Source organism: Neolamprologus brichardi, chromosome 23, assembly GCF_056152115.1.
Source record: "Neolamprologus brichardi isolate AB-2024 chromosome 23, ASM5615211v1, whole genome shotgun sequence".
NCBI classification, from domain to species: domain Eukaryota; kingdom Metazoa; phylum Chordata; class Actinopteri; order Cichliformes; family Cichlidae; genus Neolamprologus; species Neolamprologus brichardi.
Window position 1 is genome coordinate 18,833,958 of NC_142125.1, and position 23,312 is coordinate 18,857,269.

At 41.6% G+C, this 23,312-nt stretch overlaps 1 protein-coding gene across 1 annotated transcript; it reads left to right on the top strand.

Moving 5' to 3' along the window:
* Positions 1-6,250: 6,250 nt before the first annotated feature.
* LOC102780141 (ALK and LTK ligand 2-like) lies at positions 6,251-22,092 on the top strand. The gene is made up of 5 exons (XM_087836808.1): positions 6,251-6,437; positions 14,618-14,671; positions 15,517-15,597; positions 17,900-17,975; positions 21,459-22,092. The coding sequence occupies exons 1-4, from the start codon at positions 6,251-6,253 to the stop codon at positions 17,962-17,964; spliced, it is 387 nt and encodes a 128-aa protein (XP_087692934.1). The 3' UTR covers positions 17,965-17,975; positions 21,459-22,092.
* The last annotated feature ends 1,220 nt before the right edge of the window (positions 22,093-23,312 follow it).

A 23,312-nucleotide genomic window follows, 5' to 3' on the forward strand; every position in this document is an offset into this window, starting at 1 on the left:
GGCAAGACCAGCGGGACCTGCTGTGGGTCAGGCAGTGGCGGCAAAACAGTTCAGGCGGCCTGCCACAGGTCCGGTGGCGGCGGTGCTGCTCCTCCGGCGGCTTGCCCCGGGTCCGACGGCAATGACGCTGCTCCTCCGGCGGTCTGCCTCGGGTCCGACGGCAATGACGCTGCTCCTCCGGCGGTCTGCCTCGGGTCCGACGGCAATGACGCTGCTCCTCCGGCGGTCTGCCTCGGGTCCGACGGCAATGACGCTGCTCCTCTGGCGATCTGCCCCGGGTCCGACGGCAACGGCGCTGCTCCGGTGAGCAACAGCGAGGAGTGGCACATGGCCTATGAAGCGCTGGTCGCTGACGTGGAGGCACTGGACGTGGAGGACGTGGAGGGCGCGCTAGACATGGGCGGCGTGGAGGGCGCGCTAGATGTGGGGGTCCCTCTGACTCTGCTGGCAGCACGTGCTCCTCCCGCTCGCCGAGCTCCTCTGCTGGCAACGCCGGTCCCTCCGGGTCGCCGAGCCCCTCAGCTGGTGGCACGCGCTTCTGCTCCAGGTCGCCGAGCCCCTCAGCTGGTGGCACGCGCTTCTGCTCCAGGTCGCCGAGCCCCTCAGCTGGTGGCACGCGCTTCTGCTCCAGGTCGCCGAGCCCCTCAGCTGGTGGCACGCGCTTCTGCTCCAGGTCGCCGAGCCCCTCAGCTGGTGGCACGCGCTCCTGCTCCGGCTCGCTGAGCTGCTCCTGCTCCTGCTCGGGCAGCGCGAGCTCCTGCGGCTCCTGCGGCTCCTGCTCGGGCAGCGCGAGCTCCTCCGGCTCCTCCGGCTCCTGCTCGGGCAGCGCCGGCTCCTCCGGCTCCTCCGGCTCCTGCTCGGGCAGCGCGAGCTCCTCCGGCTCCTGCTCGGGCAGCGAGCTCCTCCGGCTCCTGCTCGGTACTTTTTGAGTACTTTTTGTTTTGTTTGTTTCTGGGTGACAGTAGGACCTACTTGTCATGCTGCGGCCTGGGTAGTTGTAGAAGTGTGACAGACTGTAGATTTAGAATTGGTAACTGCAGGATGTAGAACAGAAACTGAAGTCCATATCAAAAGCGCTGTTAACACAGTTGCCTTCAGGCTAAAACTGGAGTACTGCTGAAGTGGAAGGATGTGACACTGGAGGCTCAACGTGGGCCGGAAACGAGCCCGGCTGACAGGCGGGAAAGCTTTTTCTGCCAGAGTGGGAACAGTTCTTGTTTTTCTTTCTTGGTGTTGGTCGGCGCCGGTTCTGATGAACGTTGCAGCTGTGCCCATGTTTTCTTTTTTCTTTTCTTTTTTTTCTTTTTTTTTTGCCTGTCCCATTTGGTTCTTTAGCCGTCAGAATTGTTGTCTGAAGACCAACAAGGATACCCAATGGATTTATTTTGCCAAATGGATCATTATGGCATTGCCCTATTGGTCCATTTGATCGACCTTTGTTTTTATTATTTATTTTATTTTATTTTCAGTTGTTACAGACGGGACAGACATGAGTGAGGGATAGGAAAGGGAGAAAGAAAGAGGAAGGAAAATAAAAACAGAAGGGAAGAGGGACAGTGAGAAAGGGGGAAAAAATATCTCCTGGATCACCTGTTGAGAGAAAAAGAATAGAAAACAAGCAAAAAAAACCCAAAGCAACATACTAAACACAACATCATCGCATTAATCTAGCTAAGTGTAAACAACAGTAAATACTAAATATTGAATGTTGTTGTGCAGCACGCAGGACAGACAGCGCACAATGTGCTTTGAAGTAGCAGCCAAGAAAGATGTGATTTAAGTCTACGAACAGTGAGCACCCATGTGCACACCTGTGTGGATCGGCGCGCTTGTATTCAAATGGTTTCCCCATGTAATGGTCTGCAAGAGGATGTAGAGAGCCATAGCCCTGTCCCCCAGGGCATGAAGCAGGCATGGAGGAGATCCAGGCCCCAGACATCCAGAGGCCCCAGAGTGCAAGAGCCCAAGGAGGACCACCGGAGGGGCATCCGTGCCACCTTCATGGGAAGGGCTGAGGATCCCCAGACGAGGGGTCACCCAGTAGCCACCGGGCAGAAGCTAGACGGGGCTGCACTGGCGTGCACAGAGGCCGGAGGCCCGAGGGCCCCCTTTGCCCCGGAAGAGGCCTGACCGAGCAACAGGCGCCAGGCCCCGCCAAGTAGCCACCGGGAGTGAGCTGGTACATACCTGAGCGCCCAGCCCCGGACACCAAGAACCACCAATGCACCGACCCCTGAGGGCATCAGTCACCGGCAGGGAGTGTGGTGAGGGGAGATAGGCCTCCACACTTGGAGGGCCTGGGCGTTCCCAGAGAGGTGGAGTCTAAGACCCGACCTGACATATAGACACAGACAAACAGACACACACAGACATGCATTCCCACCCTCATGCACACATATACAAACACTCAGCACTCACCCAACGTAGGGATAAACATAAATGGACATGTACACACAATCATACTCCCCAAACATACTCTATACCCCGGGTCCAGGTACCCTCGCCCCCAGAGGGGGAAACGGCACCCAGACCCAGGAGATGTTACCCTTCCCTCCGGGGTGGAGGCAAGCAGACCGTCCCAGGCTCCGCAGCAGCAGGGAGGCCAATCGGACAGCCAGCATCTCCTCCCAGCCCCCCCGCCCCGATGGCTAGTAGAGAACGGGGGTGTGCTAAGACCCCATACCTCCCTCCTCCCACTCATGTGTAGTGTTGCTGCGTGTTGCTCTAAAGTGCATTTAAAACACGGGAGAGCATGGTGCTGCTGCCAGAGAGCAGCAGGTGTTAGCACGGCCCCTCCCGAGAACCCTCAATGTCTACATGGATTTAAAATTGAGAGGTGGGCAACGGCGCCAGAGGTAGGTTTGAATACACAGACCGTCTACTGGACGCCGTTAACGTGCCCACCCTCAAGGCCCTATATATATATATATATATATATATATATATATATATATATATATATATATATATATGTGTGTGTGTGTGTGTGTGTGTGTGTGTGTGTGTGTGTGTGTGTTATGAGAGTGTAAGTAATGTGGATGTCTAAGTTGTGAGATAAAATTGAGGCACAGGTGGCCAGAAGAGGACAGGCAAAAGAGGGTTTAGTGTTATTTAGATGCCTTCTTGGGATTGTTCAGCTATCTGCAAATCCTCATGTGAGAGGTTGCAGGAGTCCTGAATAGAAAAAAACAAAAACAAATCCAAAACATGTTGTTACATAAAAGATTTTTTTATGTTGTTTGTGCAGCTGCTTCTTACAGCCCCTAGTTAGATAAAATGTCAAGTGCCCACTAGCAATCAAAGAACTTATGAGTGGTGCAAAAGGCGGGTCTGGTGATGTTGCTTTACAGCTTTAAACTCATCACAGAGAGGAGGCCAGGGTGAATGGATGGGTCAAGACAACACATGACTTTAACATGGGAAATTGCTTTTTATGCCTAACTCTAACAAAAGTTTTACCCAAGCATTGTCAAGTCATAATTCAGAAGTGGAAGTAGAAGCCATAAAAACACAGTTTTTACCATGTGAACATGTTTGTCAGCAGTTTTGAGTACTTGATGTGATGTCTGTCTGGATATCTGCAGGCAGATTTCTTCAACACATTGGCATTGCAACAGTGCAAGACACAGTTACACAATATATTAACGGTATGCAGCCAAGATCAAAATGAAGGTAAAGCTCAAAGACGGGTGTGGTCAGAAAACTTGTTGGTATAGCGGCTGGTGTTATCCCCTGACAAGATGGTCTCTGGTTTCAATCTGTTTTGAACCTCATATGTCCTCTAAACTTTTTTTCCCCTATCAACATGCTGATATTTCAACCCATCAGTTCCACCTCACGTCAAACCCGGCCTTCATTTTGATCTCAAATACACACCTTTAAAATTCTGTGACTGTATCTTGCACAGATGTAATTCTATAATGTTGAAAACCAACTGACAGACAGACATATAAACACCTGCCACAGTACTCGCAACTGCCTTAGGGCTCCGCCGGACCACATTTTGCCATGATGACAGACCGATTCACACACTCAGTGTGAAAACACAAGCTATAAAAATATTTCAAGAACAATCTTCCAGATACCAGACCTATGGTATCATACATAAGAGTACTTGAAACAAAGGGTAAGCCACAATGTCTAGTCACAATTTCTGTTTGTTTTACAGAATTTTAAAAAAAAAAGCCTCAGTAACATTTGAAACATTTGAAATATTGTCTGTTTTTGTGGGCTTAGCATGAATGACACTGGCAATTTGGGTGATGTCACCAATCCATTAGCATGTATCCTGTGACCTTTGCTTTATTGGAGACTTTCACACAGTCTGAGAAATGATCTCACCCTCTGATTCAGATCCACAGCTGTTAAAATAACAGTTGTTCAAAATGTTGAATTATTAAGTTTAAAATTTGAGATACTTTAACTTATGAATGTCAAAAAAGAAGAAAAAAAAAGAGTAGCAAAAAACTGAATGAAATGTACTTTGAATTTAAATTTAAACTAGCAAAATGTTGACTATGGAATATAAAAATATATGTTTGTTTTTCTAAAAAAAAAAAACTTGCTGCAGGTCAAGATTTTAAAGTGACTTAAACCCTAACCCTGGGATATTTTCTCTTCTGCTTCTTTTGAAGGTGGGTCTCCTCTGGTGGTTAAATAGCTGTAGTTAGCTGTAGTTCTGGTTCACTCGGTCACTTGAAACCAGGATCGCTTATATTTTCCTCATTAAAAACCATTTGTGTAACACAAATGAACACACAGTACCACTGTAACAGTTCGTCAACACAGCAAACGTGGAAGCCCAGAAACTGATCAACTCAGAGGAGAGGAGGTGAGGAGGAGACGCACATAGCATTTTTCTTTCCATCCACTGAGAGGGAGTGGTGCACCGCTGATGTCTGCAGGCAGAAACTCATCTGTCATCTTCTGACTGTGCGCGGGTTTATGTGTGTGCGCATGCTAGCTGCCAAACGCACGCACCTCCCTCCTCCTCCTTCTCCCGTATTTCCGTAATCTGTCGGAGTTGCGCGTGTGGAGAGTAGAAGACACGGTGGATTATTTCCACAGACGAAAGAGCGCGTGGCACAGAGCCGATCCCACTGGTCGTCAGAGGAGCGGAGGTCAGCAAGTGTCCCGGGCTGCAGGTGCTTCTTGCCAAACGCTTCCAGAGTCTGTCCGAGTTTCAAGAATTCTTCTCTTCGGTCCGCAAAGCAGAGGAATGACCCCGTCCAGCTGTCTGCCAGCTGCTGCTGCTGCGAACAGGACCAGATGAGGATGAGGAGGAAGGGGCTCCCTCAGCTCCACGCGCTCCGTCAAAGTTCAGCGCTTTTCTAAGATGCCACCGGCCTCTGGAGCTCGGCACGCGGTTCGGCTCGAAACTAACCCGGGATAATAAAACACGCACAAAGAGACAAGAAAACACACCAGAAAGCAGAAGTTTAGTAATTATCCGGCGGGAGGAGCCCGGGATCAGAGAGCGGTGCGCCGGGACGCTCCGAGAGCCGCGCAGGGAAGACAGGTGAGCTTAAGTGTGTGAGCTGAGGGAGCAGCCGAACTGTGAAGAAATTTGTTCGCAGACAGAAAACTTCTCCTAGCCGTAAAATGTGACATGTTAAACAGTTTTCTGTAATAACTGCAGGATATGTGCGGGTGATGCTTCGTTTTAAAGTGCAGCGAGAGCACTAAACGTGTTTTTACTGGGACATATTTTGTTTGCGCGTTTAGGAGCGAAACTACTGCTGGAAACTCATTTTTACTTCAGAATCATTCAAAGAGTTTACCGCATTGAATGAATCAAAAGCAAACGTAAAACGCGCCTCTTTTTAAACTTGAATCTTTAACTAAACCCAGGAAAAACGTTATTACTTGGATTTTTTTAAAAGCAGTAAACTCACGTTAGAATCACGCCTTCTCTTTAAATAGAGAGCAGTATTATTATTATTTTTAGATAAATGTGTTTTATTTCAGGTAAGTTTGGTTTTATTAAAATAGGTTATGTTTCATTAGAAGTTCAGTTTTGATCATATCACATGATCTTTATTTTTCATTACAAAAAAGTTTGACTCAAAGTCTCTCTTATGACCTAAAAACTGTTAAATTCACAGTTGGGTCCACATGAGTCCTGATGAAGATCATGTGATTCTGTCAGAAGATCCAGTACGTGGGAGGAAACGGCTTTGGCTCCTTGGAGGAACATTAATTATTACAAAAAATCTGAACTTTTCACATCTGCACCTTCAGGTCCGCGGTGATGCTGCTCGCGCGGCTCACGCTCCTGTCCGCCCTCCTTCTCCTGCTGCTGCTCACCGAGGCGGCCCTTCGCCGAGGCTCCGGCACGCAGACGGACAGCCGCAGCATGGTGGAGCTGATCGGCCGGTACCCGAGGACGAGGACGGAGACGCCCGGGGGAGTACAGCATGGGTCGCAGCACGGACTGGGTCAGTACTGATGGCGGAAACAGTGAGATAACATCGTAATCACGCCGCGGTCTGCGGTTTCTCTTTGAACTTTATACATCCATTCAGAGAGTCAAAAAATATGAATGAGTGCAGAAGCAAAAGGCTCCAGGGCGTCACGTCCTGTTGGGCCCCTCCTGCTGTAATTTCATTAAATCCTTTTTAATTTAGGAGGAGCGTGAACCTGTTGTGTCGCCCAAGATACACTCTCACGGTCTAGATGGGGCTCTTTTTTTAGCACAAAAAAGCTGATTCTAAACTGCTAAATTAAACGCCTGAGGTGGTTTCATTCATACTCCAGTGAATTAAAATGTGTTTCAAAGGACTGTTCTTTATCCATTTGTAAACCACAATGCTTGTCGGGCACTCACATTTATCCCATGACCCTTTTTAGGGAGCTACCCCCTATACTTGACACCTACTTTCAGAGTTACATTCACCTCTATGTGAAGTGCTCTATAAGTACTCATAACTGTCAAAATTGCTCTTCTGCACATCCTGAGACTCAACATTTGTACGAAACCGCACCCTGACACCAGTCCAAATGTAGCAAAGTGTAACTTCAAAGTTAATAACTGAACTCAAAGCTTTCAAGTTTAGCCTACGATAATCTGCTAGTACAGATATATCACTAAGATCCATCCATCAATTTTCTGTCAGTGATCGGGGTTCGGGTCACGGGGGTAGCAGTTTGACTAAAGTAGTATGTAGTATCTAGTATGACTAAATATTTAAATGGTGCTGTCCCTGCTAGTGAGTACCAGAAATGCAAGGAATAAAATAATTATGAATCTCCAACCTGCCATTCATCCATCCATTCTCTTTGACCTGTCCTCATGAGGGTTGCATGGAGGCTGAGACCGAGTCCAAACCAAAAAACCTGAGGGCACATGAGAAACAGAACAACGCCCCGCAAAAGGTGTGTGTATGTGTGTGTGTGCCTGAGCATCTGGCTTGGGCAGCAGATACCCGCAGACAATGGGAATGGAGGCCAGGAGTCGAAGTGGAAAATTGTTAGTCCTGGCAGCTCTGGCTCCGGAGTTCCCGGCACTGGTGGTGTGGGCAGTGCTGACTCCAGCTCGGACAGAGCAGGATCAGATGGCATAGTGCAGACCTCTGATTTGGGTGGCACATGATCAGGCGACACGGAGACCTCTGGCTCAGACTGCTGCCCCCAGGTCCAGGCTGAGGCTGCGCAGGACACACAGCCTGTTTCTTTGACAACTGCAGCTAGTGTTCAGGCCTGGCCACTTTTTACCCTGGGAGAGAGGCAGGGAATTCTGAGCGTCATTGAGGTGAAAAAGTTGGCTTGAGGTAACAGGTTGAATCCATGCACTCTAATTGCTGGAGGACCAAGTAAAGGCAAGGCAGCAGATGGAAAAACATGGTGCCTACGGGGACCCCCTACAGCCAGTCGAGCTCCACAGAAAATGTGTTCATACTACCTGCTCCTTCCTCACAACCATGAGGAAGAACGCGTCAGAGAACAGAGGGCAATGCAGACAATACGTACACAAAGAGGATAATGAGGGAAACAGGCCACAGGTGGGAACATAGCTGACACTAATCTGACTGATAAGACAGGGGAAGCGAAACTGAACATAATACACATGAAACAGGAGACTATCAAAATAAAACAGGAACTAACACACACAGCGACTCTGAGACGTGGGTTAAACAGAACAAATAACCAAAGCCAGAAAGTAGAAATAAACTCAGATGCACTAGAGGACACTAAAGCAGTGACACTTAAGTCATCTCTTAAATGAACAGAAAGAATCGTGAGTCCACAACCAATTCAAAACGCTGGGTCAGACACCCAGGACTATGACAGGCGAGAGGCGGGGTGCACGCTGGACAGATTGCCAATCTGATGAGGGGCTAGGACATAGAGACTGACAACCATTCGCACTCACATTCACACCTAAGGGCAATTTTAGAATTACCTAAATAACCCAACCCCAATAGTTACAGGTAATTGTTGATTCTTGAGTGTTAACGAGTTCCTCATTACAAAAAGGCAGCACCCTCTTCTCTGAAATGAAGGTGCAAACAAGCTAAGAGCTACTCAGAGCTCTACAGACCATCATGGTGCAGCTGCGTAGTGTCACCAGTGGGCGGAGTCAACATTACCAATAATGGGTATGCATTTGTTTGTGCTGCTATTCGACAAGAATAGACAGGAAAGAGTCTAAAAATAATAAAATAGTCTATGACAACCACCGTCTTGAGGCTTCTCCAGCTGCATCAACAACTGAAGCAATTTACTTGTCACACATTGCTTTGAAGCTAACAAACAGTCGCTTGTATAAGTTCCAGGTTTCTGTTGCCTAGGTGATCCTCTAATGTATTTGCTACCAGGGAATATGTCAGTCAACAGTGTTCTTCACTCTGATCGGTGGTCGCTACAGTCGTTCACCTGGAAGTTGAGAAAAGTTTATCTCATCCCACCTACTTCCCATCGCCAACAGTTATTTCACCCATGGTTGCTTGAAGTCGTGGCGTGTCATTCACTTATCTGGTGATCACATTGCTCTGAATTTCTTCCAGTGCATATGCAGCTTCAGGCAGCTTTATTGATTTGTCATAGAATCACTGCAGTCTGGCTGCACACTGCTGGCTTTTTGGAGGACTGCACGTAAATATATCTGTGATATTTGTATGCTGATAATCCTCGGCTCTGCATAGTGGAAGCTTAGAATATTGGACCCCAACGCTGGACTATAAATCCAACATAGAAAGATGATAGTTACAGGCACTAATGTGGTTCTGTAGCACTTTGGTCCAGATGACAAATGGTTGTAAACTGTGTCAGAGCAAAGTTTAAAATACTAATTAAAGAACACTGAAAAATATGATCGGTAGTTTAAAATGGATTTCAAATACAGTCTAAATATTTGTACAGACATAGTTTATTAGGGCTTCAATTTGACTTTCCTGGAATTTTATGACTTTACAACCGGTCGATTAGTTTGTTTTTTTTATCCCATTTGCTCAACTCTTAAAATAGCTACAAGGAACATACCCAAATATAATGTATATTATCTTTTCAGATTATAAATTTCTTCTACAGGTTTGATTGCTGGGTTAGAGCCAGTCAAAAGCCAAATGTGAGGAGCATTATTGTTTTTCTGGATACAATTTGTATATGAAGTAAAGCAGGGAACCTTTTGTTAAACAAGAATAGGATTTTTGGGGGGTTCTTTTAAGTAGTCTAGTCATTATTTGTGAAAGAAATGTTGAGTTTGTTATTTGATTTAATTTCGATCTATTATTTATTAATTATTTATTTAGTTGGGGCTTTGAGTACCACCAAGTGAATGCCATTTAATAACATTATTTTCAGGAAAAGACAAACATCTCAACAGTGGATATCTCCAAAACTAAGCAACTGACACTAAAACAATCCTGATGGATAAATAGCATCAAGGGACTGAGAAAAAATTTGTAAATTTCCAGCTGGTGCCGAAAAGGCAGAAATGCCTCAAGAGTGACGGCGCAATCAGTCAGACTTGCAGCCATTTGAGATCTTTTTGTTGTTTGGATCAGCAAGACAAATCCCTCTTAAATCATCAGAGCATTTACAGCTGGCTCCATTAGAGCTGCGAGCTGAGGCCAGACCCTTAAAGGAACTTTTGTGAGGATGATTTTAACAGAGCAGACTGGTGTCATCATTTGGTCCTCTGCACATCTGAGGAACTATCAGCCAGGGCACCTCTTAAAAGATAATTTTATCTTTTAGCATCATTTTAAGCCAATATTTATTCACTGCAAAGCTTTGTATTTAGTATTTAAAACCACCCCTACACAAATTTTGTAGAATAACTGTTACTGAGGGTGCACTCTCATCGTATGTGTGAAAAAAGTTCAGCAGAGAAAATGTATCCAATTTTAGAAAGGACTGCATCGTGTGAACAATACATTGGGATTTAAAAGTGTTTAAAAACAGCAGAAAGTACTTTAACCTCACAACAGGAACAGTTTAAGGCTTTAATGATGGTTACAAGCAGTGTCCACTTTTTACTTTCAGATGATGTCAGAGTCATAAATGTAAATTATTTTGGCTTAAAGTATCTACCTTACCCTGTCAGCAGACTTCCCAATATGCTTTGTTAGTGTTAAAAAACGTTAGAAAATCAATATGGTGAAACAACATTGCATGCATAGATCAAACACCACAAAAACTGCCTGGAAGCAACTCAAGAAACATGTCAACAAGCGTAAAAAACTTCCCAGATTCATTCAATCACCTGCGGGTTGCACTAAAACAAGCCTGACCCAACACTACCAGCACCCCCATGCCAGACTGGCAGCTTAGGAGGGGCGTGACCATGTTGTAGCTGATCCATCCAATGACTGATCCTTTTCCACAGTTCCACTCAGCTTTTGAGAGTTTAATTTGAAAATGATTCATAATTCACAGCTGGAAAACAACATAAAATGTTATACTCTCTAAAAAGCGGGCAAAGGGGTCCAGCAGTAAAACAGTGCAGATTAATAAAAAGAGCTTCTTGTTTGAATCAGCCTCAGAGCCGTGTTCACATTTAACTTTTAGCCTCGGGGATTTTATTCTCCAACAGACATTTGGACTATTGTTTACTCTATTTAATCCTTTTTCTCCCCATGTCGTCCAGGTACTGGAATGGGCCTTATGTTTTATTAGAATGTGACCCGCTGCCATTTATCTTGAAATTTGTCAAGCGTGACAACACAGGACTTTTACTTTTTTAGCCATTATGTTGTTACTTTTGCTTAAACTCTTAATCCTTTCCACCCTGTGAGACTGTGAACAAGCTGGATTAGATGTATGCACCGCTTGAGTTGCAGTGCAGTTGAGTTCTTTTAATAAAGGCTCAGTGTCACTGATTTATTGTTATTACACTGTTATCCAGTCTGATCTTGTGATGGAAGCAAAGAGATTAGCTTGTACTAATAAATCTCATGAATGTTGAACAAGATTGTTCAACTTCTAGTTCCAGCTTGTGAATTTGGGATTTTTTTTGCTAACAGAAATTCCTCAACCTCACTTAAGGCTTTAAAGGTGTTATTAGCAGACCCATGAGGTTTTAATAGCCATCTGTTTAACAGTGAAACAGGTGCTGCTGCAAATGATTTCAGGACTCTATGCCATCTTATGGCTTTCTGTACAATGTTTTGGATAAAAGTGTTAGAAATAAGTCCTTTAATGTCAAAGATTGAGTCCTTCTATCTATCATAGAGATCCTGGACCTCCAACTGTTGTAGGAGACCAAATTTATGGGGGGTTTTGTTCATCTAAATTCCTAATAACAATAAATATATTTGCTCCTATTTTTATTTCATTTAAATCCCAGAGCGTTTAACTTCATAAATTGCCAAAGAACAGAAATATGACAGAATTAACGACTTCAGGCCTGTCCGTGGGGTTTCCACATCAGTGTGACCTCCATTTATTCAGCAAAGAAAACTAGTGAGACACGTTTGACCTTTTCAGTGTCTGTTGAGAAAAGAGGGTAACTCTGCAGCTGAACTTGTAAGTTCCTTGTGTTTAAAACAACAGTCTTGCTGATGTATCAGCAAGGTCATGTCACAAGTTTGGCCTTCAGGAGTTTTTACATCTGTTTCATATTTCTGTGATTTTTTTATGGTTGAGTCAGATGAGAATGTGAAGCCTCCCAGTTTCTTCCACTGTGTTTTGAACAAAAATAATAAAGGCTCAGTGTCACTGATTTATTGTTATTACACTGTTATCTAGTCTGATCTTGTGATGGAAGCAAAGAGATTCTCTCCTTCTAACTCACTCAAAAAGGTGGAAATCTTATTCGTGATGATCCATATGTTTAAGCTGGCAAAGCCCTTTCCTGCATCTCTCCCCATTTCAAGGCTTTGGTAGGAACCATCTTGTGGCCCCCTGTGGCTAGTTGTTGATCTATATTTCTTGTTTGACTCTACAGTTTGTATGTTCTCCCCGTGTTTGCATTGGTTCTTTCTGGATACTCCAGCTTCCTCCCATAGTCCAAAGACATGCAGTTAGTAGGTTTAGGCTAATCACTGATTCTAAATTGCACGTAGGTGTGAATGTGAGTGTGAATGGTTGCATGTCTCTCTGTGTCTCTGTGTTAAAATGCCTTCAGCATGTGTTATCACTATGACACAAATGTCTAGATTATGAACTGTAGCAATGGTATCTTATTATTACCAGTATTATTTACACATTTCATATAATTATTTGCCATTTCACACTATCATAAAAATTAGTCTATATGCTGATGACATTTTGGTATATGTAACCAACCAGTCAGGTCACACCGGATATTCCATTACCAAATTCTTTCTCTAAACTCTTTGGATTGGGATACTCAACCCATTAATACATCGGAATCCAGGCTTAAACAAAGTCCAATGAAACTGTATATTTAAACTCTGTTTTGCATGACTCTTGTTAATGCATCATCAGGTTCCTTCTTCTCCCTTAGTTTAACACTCTATATATATTTTACAATACAAAGTCAAAAGGCCCTCAGTTAAAATAACTATGGTCCAAAAGCCCAAACAAAGAATATCTAAAAATTTTCCTACTACTTTGGTGCCTGGGAGGCTCGGTATATTCAACAGATCATCTGTAAAGGTGTCAAGATAACTCTGTTCACACCCACAGCTGCTTCAGATTTAACATCATGAATACCACTGTCACTGCCTGGTGGAGTCTATCTCCTTCTACTTCCACTCCTCTCTGACATTAGTAATACATCAACTTTTCTGCATGGACACAGAAGAGTAAGCAGCCTAAGGCACCTTCTTTTTCAGTGGCAGCTTTCTCAACAAGCCACTGTGCATCCACTGCAAAGAACTACTCATATATAATTTTGCTTGGTTTGACATTTATATACGCTCAAATATACGCTCAAATTCTGCATAATGAAAATGACACAACTATTTGTTGAAGATGCCATTTTGAATGAAAGTAGTACAGGTAAGATTCAACTAGTATTGCTACTGTGGGTAAAGGGGAAGAAAACAGTCGCAGTGTCGTATTGTTTAGGTATTTAATCTATATCCGTGTATTGCATTTTAAAATTGGATTTTAGTAGATGTATACACTATGGTCAACTGGACAGCCTTTAAAGTTAATGGCTGATACAACACGACTTAAAGATAATGAACATAATTAACTTTGAGTGTCATGTGAATACTGTCTATAGAAAAGCTCACCAGTGCATGCACATTTATCAAAATCTTTCTGGGGGATTTTTGTGTTGATGGCTTTTATGAGAACAATTGTTCTTACATTCTCATTTTTTCTGATGATACAAGTTACTGAACATGAAAAACAAAAATAGACTGAAAAGTATAGTCAAAGTGTGCAGCAACATTTCAGGTATTACCTTGAACTTCCTTATATGAGATGAGGACTTTGAAGAAGGCCCACTCACCCAATACTGATGCACACCTTATCTAAGGCTCAGTCGTACAACCTCCTTGAAACCACAGGTCTGTCTATTCCCCTGTTGGTTGGAGAATAGTTGCTGAAAATTGTTGGCTGTCCACAAGTGAAACTGAAGAGTACTTTGAAGGCGTACAGGTTCAGTTTTTGTCTTTTGTCATTTTCACAGCTTCAGGACCTCTTCAGTATAAGTAGTTGGCAAGTGTGTGCAGACAATCTTTGTCTTCCATGCAAACTGCGAGCATCACCGGTAACCTGCCAGTGATCAAAGCAATTGCAAGACGTTTACTGTGTGATACATTATACGTCTTTGTAACCAATTTCACCAAGTGACTGCCCAGCAACCACTCAACAGCCGGTTAGAGAAAAGATTTTTTTTCCCCAAAAGTGATGGTTCCTAGGGGGTCGCTGACTGATCTCCGGGCCTGTGGGTATGGTATATTTATTGGTTATTCATAACCATTTCCTTCATAGTTTATATAATTTCTGTACAACCAAATGCGCTTAGAGGATAAAAAAAGGCCTCCTTGACCATTTTACACCCTTGTAGTAAGTACAGCACTGTGAACATTTGGGCCCATTCCCACTTGGTCTAAATATGTTACGTGTCGGGAAAAAACATATTAAATCAAATTGTGGCATAAAAAGACTCCAGTATTTGTCTATACCATTATATACTGCTGCTATTATAGTGACTGCAGTGTTGTTCTGTTATCATAGATTTTTATTTGTTTTTCAGAGGCTCATCCCAAAGACCCACACAGCAAGCAAAATTTCATCATACACCTGACAGGTATGAAAACCATAAGACCACAGGTGTTTGGAGAGTTATACAATGACATTTGGCATCCTCTTGATGAATGAGGTGAGGCCTCCGCTGGAAAAGACACAATGTGGAGCAGGTTTAGATGCATCGTCATTGCTCCTAAACCTGCTTATATCGCTTAGCATTAATGATGCCTTCACAGTGACTCCTGACATGTGCACTAATATTTGTTTTTAATTCAGTGCTGACATTCAGCCTCTCACTCAGCCTCTGTAGGATTCACTTTTTATATCCAGTAATGCTACAAATAACCTTTTTAGTTTAGTATTAAAACACTTTTTACTCATATGCTAACTCTTTTAAAAATGATGCTGCATCAAATTTTAAAATTAAATGACATTAAAAAAAAGACATTTATATATATATATATATATATATATATATATATATATGTGTGTGTGTGTGTGTGTGTGTGTGTGTGTGTGTGTGTGTGTGTGTGTTTATTTAAATAAGGAATGTTTATTTAAATAAGAAATTTAAAAGATTTCTCATTTAAATATAGGCTTTCACTGATTTGCAGATCGCTGTATTCTCTTTATTTAGAAATTATTGCATTCTGATTCCCAACTTTTTTTGTTTTTGAAACAGCATTGAACAGAAAAGTGTTTGTGGGCTACAGTACTTTATCAAATAAAGTCCAAATTTTAGTAGCTCAAAGCTTGGCTGCGAAATCTTTCATTTGCAGCCAGAACTAGTTGTGGTTACAAGACCACCAACACTGCCTTTCTTAAAGGACTCATAGCTCTTTCTACAAAGCTCATCATTGTGTTGACTTTTTATGCCTGACTTACCACTTTTCTTTCTCTCCTCAGGTCCTCTATACTTCAGCCCAAAGTGCCGAAAACAGTTCCACCGACTGTACCACAAAACCAGGGACTGCACAGAGCCAGCCTGTGAGTCTTTTAATTATCTTATCCTGAAAAAAATGAAAGCTGAAGTAGTGGAATTACTTGCACTAGCTTCTTAAAAGTTAATATTTCTATATGTTTTTGTATGTAGGCTTAAAATCTGCTTAACCGACAAGAATTAACCAATAGTAACAGAAATATTTGTTCATTTCACCCTCTCATTTCTCTAGCTAAATTTTACAGAAAGAAAAAAAAACAGGTTTCCGAAGTAGACTGAGGAATGTACGAGTGTCCAGGACTGAATATTTGGGGAAAAGGAAAATATGTCAAATATGTAAATAAATTCAAGAAATATCTTAGAAGTTATGTCTGGATCCTGTCATATTTTGCTTCAAAGCATATTTCCTGTTGCAGAAAAGTAGGATTGGATTGAAAGAGCAAATCCTCCACCAAGGTCAACGTCCTTTTCCCCCACGTTAAAGGAAAATGACTCAGTAGCAAAATAAAATAGATTCTTCCTTTGGTCATGCTTTGCTTCTCTGCCAAGTTTCTTGAAATTTAGCGCCTGTTTTTAACACACACACACACACAAAAAAGTTGTTTTTTTCCTTCCTAAAACAGTCTGAATGCTCAAAAAGACCTGTAGAGTAGTGATGTAGGCAAAAACAACATCTCATCTTTAAACAGGAATCCATCCACACAAAGGCACCGAATGATTTGAGAGTCATACCAATGATTGCTGGTTAGATTCCTTCCTGTTAGTGTGTGTGTCACAGTGATGTGTTGCTGCAGGAGTTTGTTGAGATTGAAAAAACAGGATAAGACGTGTTTTAACACACAACCACACTGTGTTACACTGTTATCAGTGTAATCATGTCAGAACAGCATCAGCTCTTATGATATTAAATCATGCATGTAGCTTTTTGTTTTTCTTGGAGAGAGTGAGTGTATGTGTGGATAGAAATATGTGTGCCCAAGCAAGTTTGTGTACATCTGCCTTTGTGAGGACCGCTGTGAAATTTAAGGCTCGTGATTGAGCCTGATTTATTAATTGTGAGGACACTCATACATGTAGTGTACATCCATAATAATTCTCATTTAATACCCACATTGATTAGAATATTCTCTTTTTCTTATTGCCCTGAACCATTAGATGAATCATTAGTCATACACTTTATTTGTACAGGTGCACTTTTCCCACTTTCATTTGATGCCTACCTGGAACTTTTTGTTGTTACAATAAAGTTTAAACCAGTGAGCTGTAGTAGCTGGAATCTCCTTGGATTAAAGTATCTAAACAAAGGTTTTCACAGAGATACAGCTAAAAATGTGAACGTGTTTGTGTGTGTATGCATTTGTGTGGAGGCAGTGGCAGGCATGTTAAAGGTGAACGCTACAGGAGCTGTGGAGGTTCAAACTTGTTCAGAGGCTGTTTACACAGTAAATCCGTCGGTTTATTGGCTGGATGTTTGTCAGACAACAGAGAAGAAAAAATGTTTATCTAAGGTCAAGTTTCTTATCTCATTCACATCTGAAGTTGATGTCATTGTGAATTCATGGTGGTGACTTTGGAAATTAGAAATATACAAGCAGTGCAACCAAGACAGTGCCCATACTTTAGTTATGGGCACCGTCTTGGTTACAGAGATTACAGAAGAATTTTTTGTGTTCCCTAAAATACTGAGTTTTTGACCTGGTTTGTTCAAGAGGGAAAGTTTATGTCTTCTCGTTGCAGGTTAACAAGCAGATACATTACTAGGACAATCAAAGGATGTATGGGGAGAGTTTTGTACTGAACAAAACACAATAAATACAACTAAATACATCAGAGGTTACACCTTGATAGTCCTACATTTATGTAAAATAATATATAATATAGTAGATTGCTTTCAAGACAGTAGTTTATTTACTAACAAACTTTTTGTGTCACTGCTTTGTAATTATGTCTATAAATAAAATGTTTGAACAAGCACATACAAACTCACATTTAAGTTAAATCAATTAGGAAATTAGTCATGTGTGGAAAACCATTCATTTTTAAAAGGGCAGTATTCTCACAGAGTATTTAAACACTTTTGTTAATGACAAGTCCAAGTAGAACAAGTTTTTCACTTTATTAATAGTTACATTTTGGTACTGTATGATCAATTACTGCTATCCCCAGCATTAGTCAGATCAGATGGCTTGTCTTCTAGCTAACAGTTCCTCTTGTTACCAGTCTTCTCGCTCAGCTAGGCTAAACATCTCGTGACACTGCAGCTGCAGGTCGTGTTTGGTTTTGGAAATTTAGTAAATTGATTTTTTCAAGCAGCAGTTAAACACAGCGTGTTGTTTTGCTTCTCTGCAGACTATAAAAGATGTGCTCGTCTCCTGATTCAACTGGCCAAGAGCCCTCGCTGTTCAGAGAGATAAACAGACAAATGGTAAGACCGACAACTGCGTAGATTTTTTAACTTTTATGGCTATTCATACTACACCAAAGTAATCAACTAACAGAAAAGCAATTAAATAACAAATAACAATAAATAACATAAAATTTGTTACTTCTGGGTTTTTTCTTTACCTCACGATTGTGCTCATGATGTGATCTCTGTAGGATTAAGTTTTTATGATCAAAGTATAACTTTAGCTATGGCAAAGCGGCAGCCTTCCACTTCTAATCTTATTTTCTTTTGCTTGAACACCTGCCTTGAAGTAACTTTCTAATTAAAAAGGGCTTCACTTTCTTTTTGCATACTGGACTATTGTCATTAATGACATTTTGATCTATAGTTGACTTAGATGAAGGTCAGATCTCATTTGATCAGGAAATAAAGTGTTTCTTGCAGCTATGCCTCATGATAAATGTTTAAATTGTCAATACTCCTTTTCTTACATTTCGATCTGAACCCCAAAGGCAGGAAATAGCAGTTAGAGGAAATATATACAGGTCAAAGTTTAAAGCTGGTAGAAGCAGTAATGAATAGATGTTATTGATGAACCGTTAGGTTAAAGTCTGATGACAGAAACCTACCAAGGAAGCTGATCGTTCCCAAGGCTAAAGAAAGAGAAAATGTTTGTTGTTTGTTGATGCACTCAAGAAGACAGACTAAAACGCAGTATTAACAGCATTATGTGAAATCACTAAGGGTGCAAAGCACCGGGCAAGCTTCCAGTGAGCAGCCATTTCAGTGCAGACCACAAGACCACAAGACCACAGAAGAAGAACATAAACAGCCTCAACACAATGTGACCATTGTTAGGCTTATATCTAGCACCCAAATAACTACAGAGATAAGTTCAGACAGAGTTTAACACAAAATGACCCTGAGACTAGCAGAAGTCTGTAGAATATGAGGAATCAAGAGAACCTAAAAAATCGTTAAGAAGCCTTAAAATAAGAGAACTTTGATCAGATGGTAATATTTCAGGAACTATAGAACTGGTGAATATGGATTAGACAAAATGTAAAGTATTAAAAACAGAGACAATCAAGGAAAACATGACAAGAAGTTGTTTAAAAATAGATTTCAATTAAACAACCACATGTTAATGGCATTGTGACTACAAGTTGGAAATCATTACTGTATAGACAGTAGAACTTATAGCACAGACCTGCATACTGGTTACACTTGCTGACGATCAGTTAGTGAGGTTCTAACCTCACTAAGGTTCTAACCTCACTAACCTCACTAAGTTCTAACCTCGCTAAGATAATTTGATGACTTAGCAAGGGCTAGATTTTTTAATCATGTCCTTTTATGTAAAACGTTAGAACTGACGGAGGCCAATTAGAATCACAAAGGATAATAAGTTTTAAACCATGTAAGTAGTCAGGCATAAAGACCTTAGGGAATCATCTAAACAAGAATTTAGTGACCAGTATTGAGATCCAGTGTATCTTTGTAAATGGCCTGCATTTGTGTAGCGCTTTTACTCAGTCCCTAGGGACCCCAAAGTGCTTTACATTACATTCAGTCGTTCACCCATTCACACAAAGGTAACGGTAAGCTACATTGTAGCCACAGCTGCCCTGGGGCGCACTGACAGAGGCGAGGCGAGGCCGGACACTGGGCCCTCTGACCACCACCAGTAGGGTGGGGGGTTGGTATCTTGCCCAAGGATATTTGGCATGCAGCCAGGAAGCAGCCTGGGATCGAACCACCGACCTTCTGATTAGTGGCTGACCTGCTCTGCCACCTGAGCTACAGCCACCCCCATGTAGAACATTAAAGTAAAAATCATACTTAATATCACACTATTCAAATATTTCATTAGGCCCAATCTTTATGGCTTTCTCCTTTCAATGGCAGCAGTGCCTTGGGCAGTGAGACTTTTACATCAGCTGATGCCAAATAGCTCATGGTGATTTGTTAACACACCAACAGTGTTGGTTCTAACAAATGGAAAAGCTTAACAATCTGCACCACTCAGGAAAAAGTGAGCTAATGGTAGTGTTGATTAATCTTCAGAATCAAATGGTCCATTTGAAAAAAATATTAATTTGTCTTAACAAAATTAAAATATTCATTGACAGGCATATTTTTCACTAATGGATCATTTTTAATGCGGAAGTAGCGGATGCATTATTTCAGATGGTCAGCAGGGGGCAGCAACTCTGGTTGCAAAAGTACTATTATTGTTTAGAAGTCTATGAGAAAATAAGCCAATGACTCCCTTGGCTTATTGATCTCCTATATGGTAGAACCAGTCTGTAAAGCCTGTAGGGGCACCCTACAATAATACCTGTAAAGCCCAGTGTCAGAAAGGGCCTGTAGAACCTGTTAAATGTGACGTTTTCAGACTTTTTGCAGTATGTGGACTCAGTAAAACAAAAAACTTTTCTCATAAAATTGTTATAGTTTTGAGTAAGTAGAATCTGCTAAGTTTAATATCTACATCTAATAAAATCAAGCAGAACCTGTAAAACTTGAATTAAAAAATCTTTTGTAACGTGTGGAACCTGTATAACCAGTAAGATATTATTTGGAGCCTGTATGACCTGTACTTGTACTATAGACCACACAGAACCACAAGTTCTACAGAGCCTATGAAGCTGCAAACTGTCTAACTGACTAATACTAAAAACTAAAAGCCTGGATATTTTTTTCCCTTTGTTTAATTTATAAAGTTAATATAGTACAGTTACTTGAACATGTAGCAACCGTGAGCCCCTGAAAAACAATTTGCAGTACTGTGATGGACCGAGCAGCGAAGGAAACTTAGGCACAGGTTAAAGTCCAAAAAAAAGATTTTTATTTAACCCAAAAACATAATTGGTTAAATCATGCAAAAAGAATCAAAATCTTGGGCCCATAAAAGAGGTCAAAATAACAGAACTCAAAGTTAACAAACCATACTGATAACTCAAACAAACTGACCTCACTTAACGATACAAAAGGGAAACTTAAATAGTGGCTGATCAGCCCACAAAAACACAGAGGGGTAAAACACACAAAACCTAACTGGAACTAACATAATGAACTCCAATTCCCCCCCGTGGCCCCGAGTTATGGAATGAGCTAATATGCAGTCTTCCATCAAAGCCCCCTCCACCCCCTTTCCACCTCTTGGGTTCTCAAGAGGAGCAGCTGCAACTACGGTAACTCAGAAAACAAAGATTAAATCATACATAACAGTGTAAACTAAAATGTGCGCACTTCTTATAGAATGCACTGTTATGTGGACATGTGAATTAATTCTAAACCAAAACCAGTTATTTATTGTCCTGTAAATTAAGTCCTATATTTAAAGACAAATGTGAATGCATTATATAAGCCTCTACACTAACATGGTGGATATTACCACTGTGTTGCTGTACATGCAGCCATCACAAGTACCTTTTATCTGTGCTTATTCTGAATGCTCTTCTTCAGTCTTCATCTTAGCAAAAGTTTTTTCTACTCGTTCGTGTCTTTCTTCCACAGGCTCTGGACATGAAGTTTTGGCATACCAGGGTGCAGCAAGAAGGTTCATCCTCTCTGTTGACCAGCAGCAGGAAAAGTTATAAACAAACCTCTGAAAATCTGCTGGAGCCAGTGAGCTCAGCCGACTTGATCCACAATTGGAAATCAAAATGATTGTTTTCTATTTTATTCTATTCAGCTGTTTATCTCCAACAACCATTCACCTTGTATACACACTACAAACAGGTGTAAATTTTCTATGACAGGATTTTTGGACTTTTTCGAGCAAAAACTTGAGTTTTGTTCAACTTTGTGTAGACTCATCTCGGCATTAGTCGAATCATTTTTGCCTTTTTTACCTCTACTCTGTTCTTTGGTCTATTCCTGCTGTACTGGACAACCTCAGACACTCTACTGGTTTATAACAGAGCTATTTGGACATGGAACTGAGAGACAAAACTTACCAAATGTAATGTCTTCTTCAGACAAAATGTCTTCTTCAGTGTTTGGGGACTTTTTTTGGACAAAGGGCCAAGGTTTGACCTTCTATTTGAAGACGCAGGGGGAAACAAAATGGACTAAACTTCTGAGTGGATGCTGAATGTGTTTTATGTGACATCATACATAATAATTACTTATAATTAAAGTAATAATATTCCATATATTTATATTGTTAAAGCTGCAGCCCAGTGTGCAATATGTAAATACAGAAAAAGGATTAAAGATAATCATTTGATATATATCCATGCTTGTATGAGATTTCATTTTTGCTTCTTTTTTTGTTTTTGAATCTGTAAAGTCCATCTTTTTATTCTTAGGGGAAAAAAAGCTGAATGAAAAGTTTCATAAAATGCTGGTAGCCTATGTTAAATAGAAAATAAAAATAATGCAATTAAAAAAAATATTTCACCTATAGACCCGACGGCCATGAATACTATTACACTACCATTAAATTAAGTTTGGTTAGTGTCCAGTATTTTGTGAGGGTGACTTAGTTGACACACCCCTTAAACCCCCTGGATCCTGGACAGCAGCAATGGAGTGGTAGGTTATGAAATTAGTTCCCATTTTTAAAAAAGGGGAACTAGAGAGTTGGAGCATGTGTGTCAATTATTGAAGTATCACCTTGCTCAGCTTCCCCAGGAAAGTTTATTTCATGTTGTTGGGGAAAGATGAATTCTTGAACTTTGTGTTCAGGCGGTACAATGTGGAATCCATCCTGGCCATGGGACAGTGGACCAGATGTTCAGCCATGCACAACATCTGGAGGGATCATGGGAATTTGACCATACAATCTGCATGAACTTGTGACATTGGAGAAGGCTTACAATTGGTTTGCAAGGGGACACCTATAGGGTGTACTGCAGGAGTGTGGGGTCTTGCGTCCATTGTCATTATACAGGGTGGGCCATTTATATGGCTACACCGTAATAAAATGGGAATGGTTGGTGATATTAAAGTCCTGTTTGTGGCACATTAGTATATGTGAGGGGGCAAACTCCTCAAGATGGGTGGTGACCATGGTGGCCATTTAGAAGTCGGCCATCTCGAATACAACTTTTGTTTTTTCAATAGGAAGAGGGCCATGTGACACATCAGACTTATTGGTAATGTCACAAGAAAAACAATGGTGTGCTTGGTTTCAACGTAACTTTATTCTTTCATGAGTTATTTACAAGTTTCTCTTTGTTCACAGCCATTGACATGTCGAAGAGGTTAACACGTGAGGAGCGGATTGAAATTGTGTGATATCTGGTGAACGCAGTAACCGGGTCATTGCAGCAGATTTCAATACAAGACACCCAACGAGACCACCCATCTCCCATGCTACAGTTAGCAAACTGCTTGCTAAGTTTCGTGAAACTGGTTCAGTGT

Coding starts and splice junctions, on each gene's coding strand:
- LOC102780141 (XM_087836808.1), top strand. CDS start 6,251: ATGCTGCTCGCGCGGCTCACGCTCCTGTCCGCCCTCCTTCTCCTGCTG. Junction 14,672..15,516: donor TTTCATCATACACCTGACAG/GTATGAAAACCA, acceptor TTCTCTCCTCAG/GTCCTCTATACTTCAGCCCA. Junction 15,598..17,899: donor GGACTGCACAGAGCCAGCCT/GTGAGTCTTTTA, acceptor GCTTCTCTGCAG/ACTATAAAAGATGTGCTCGT.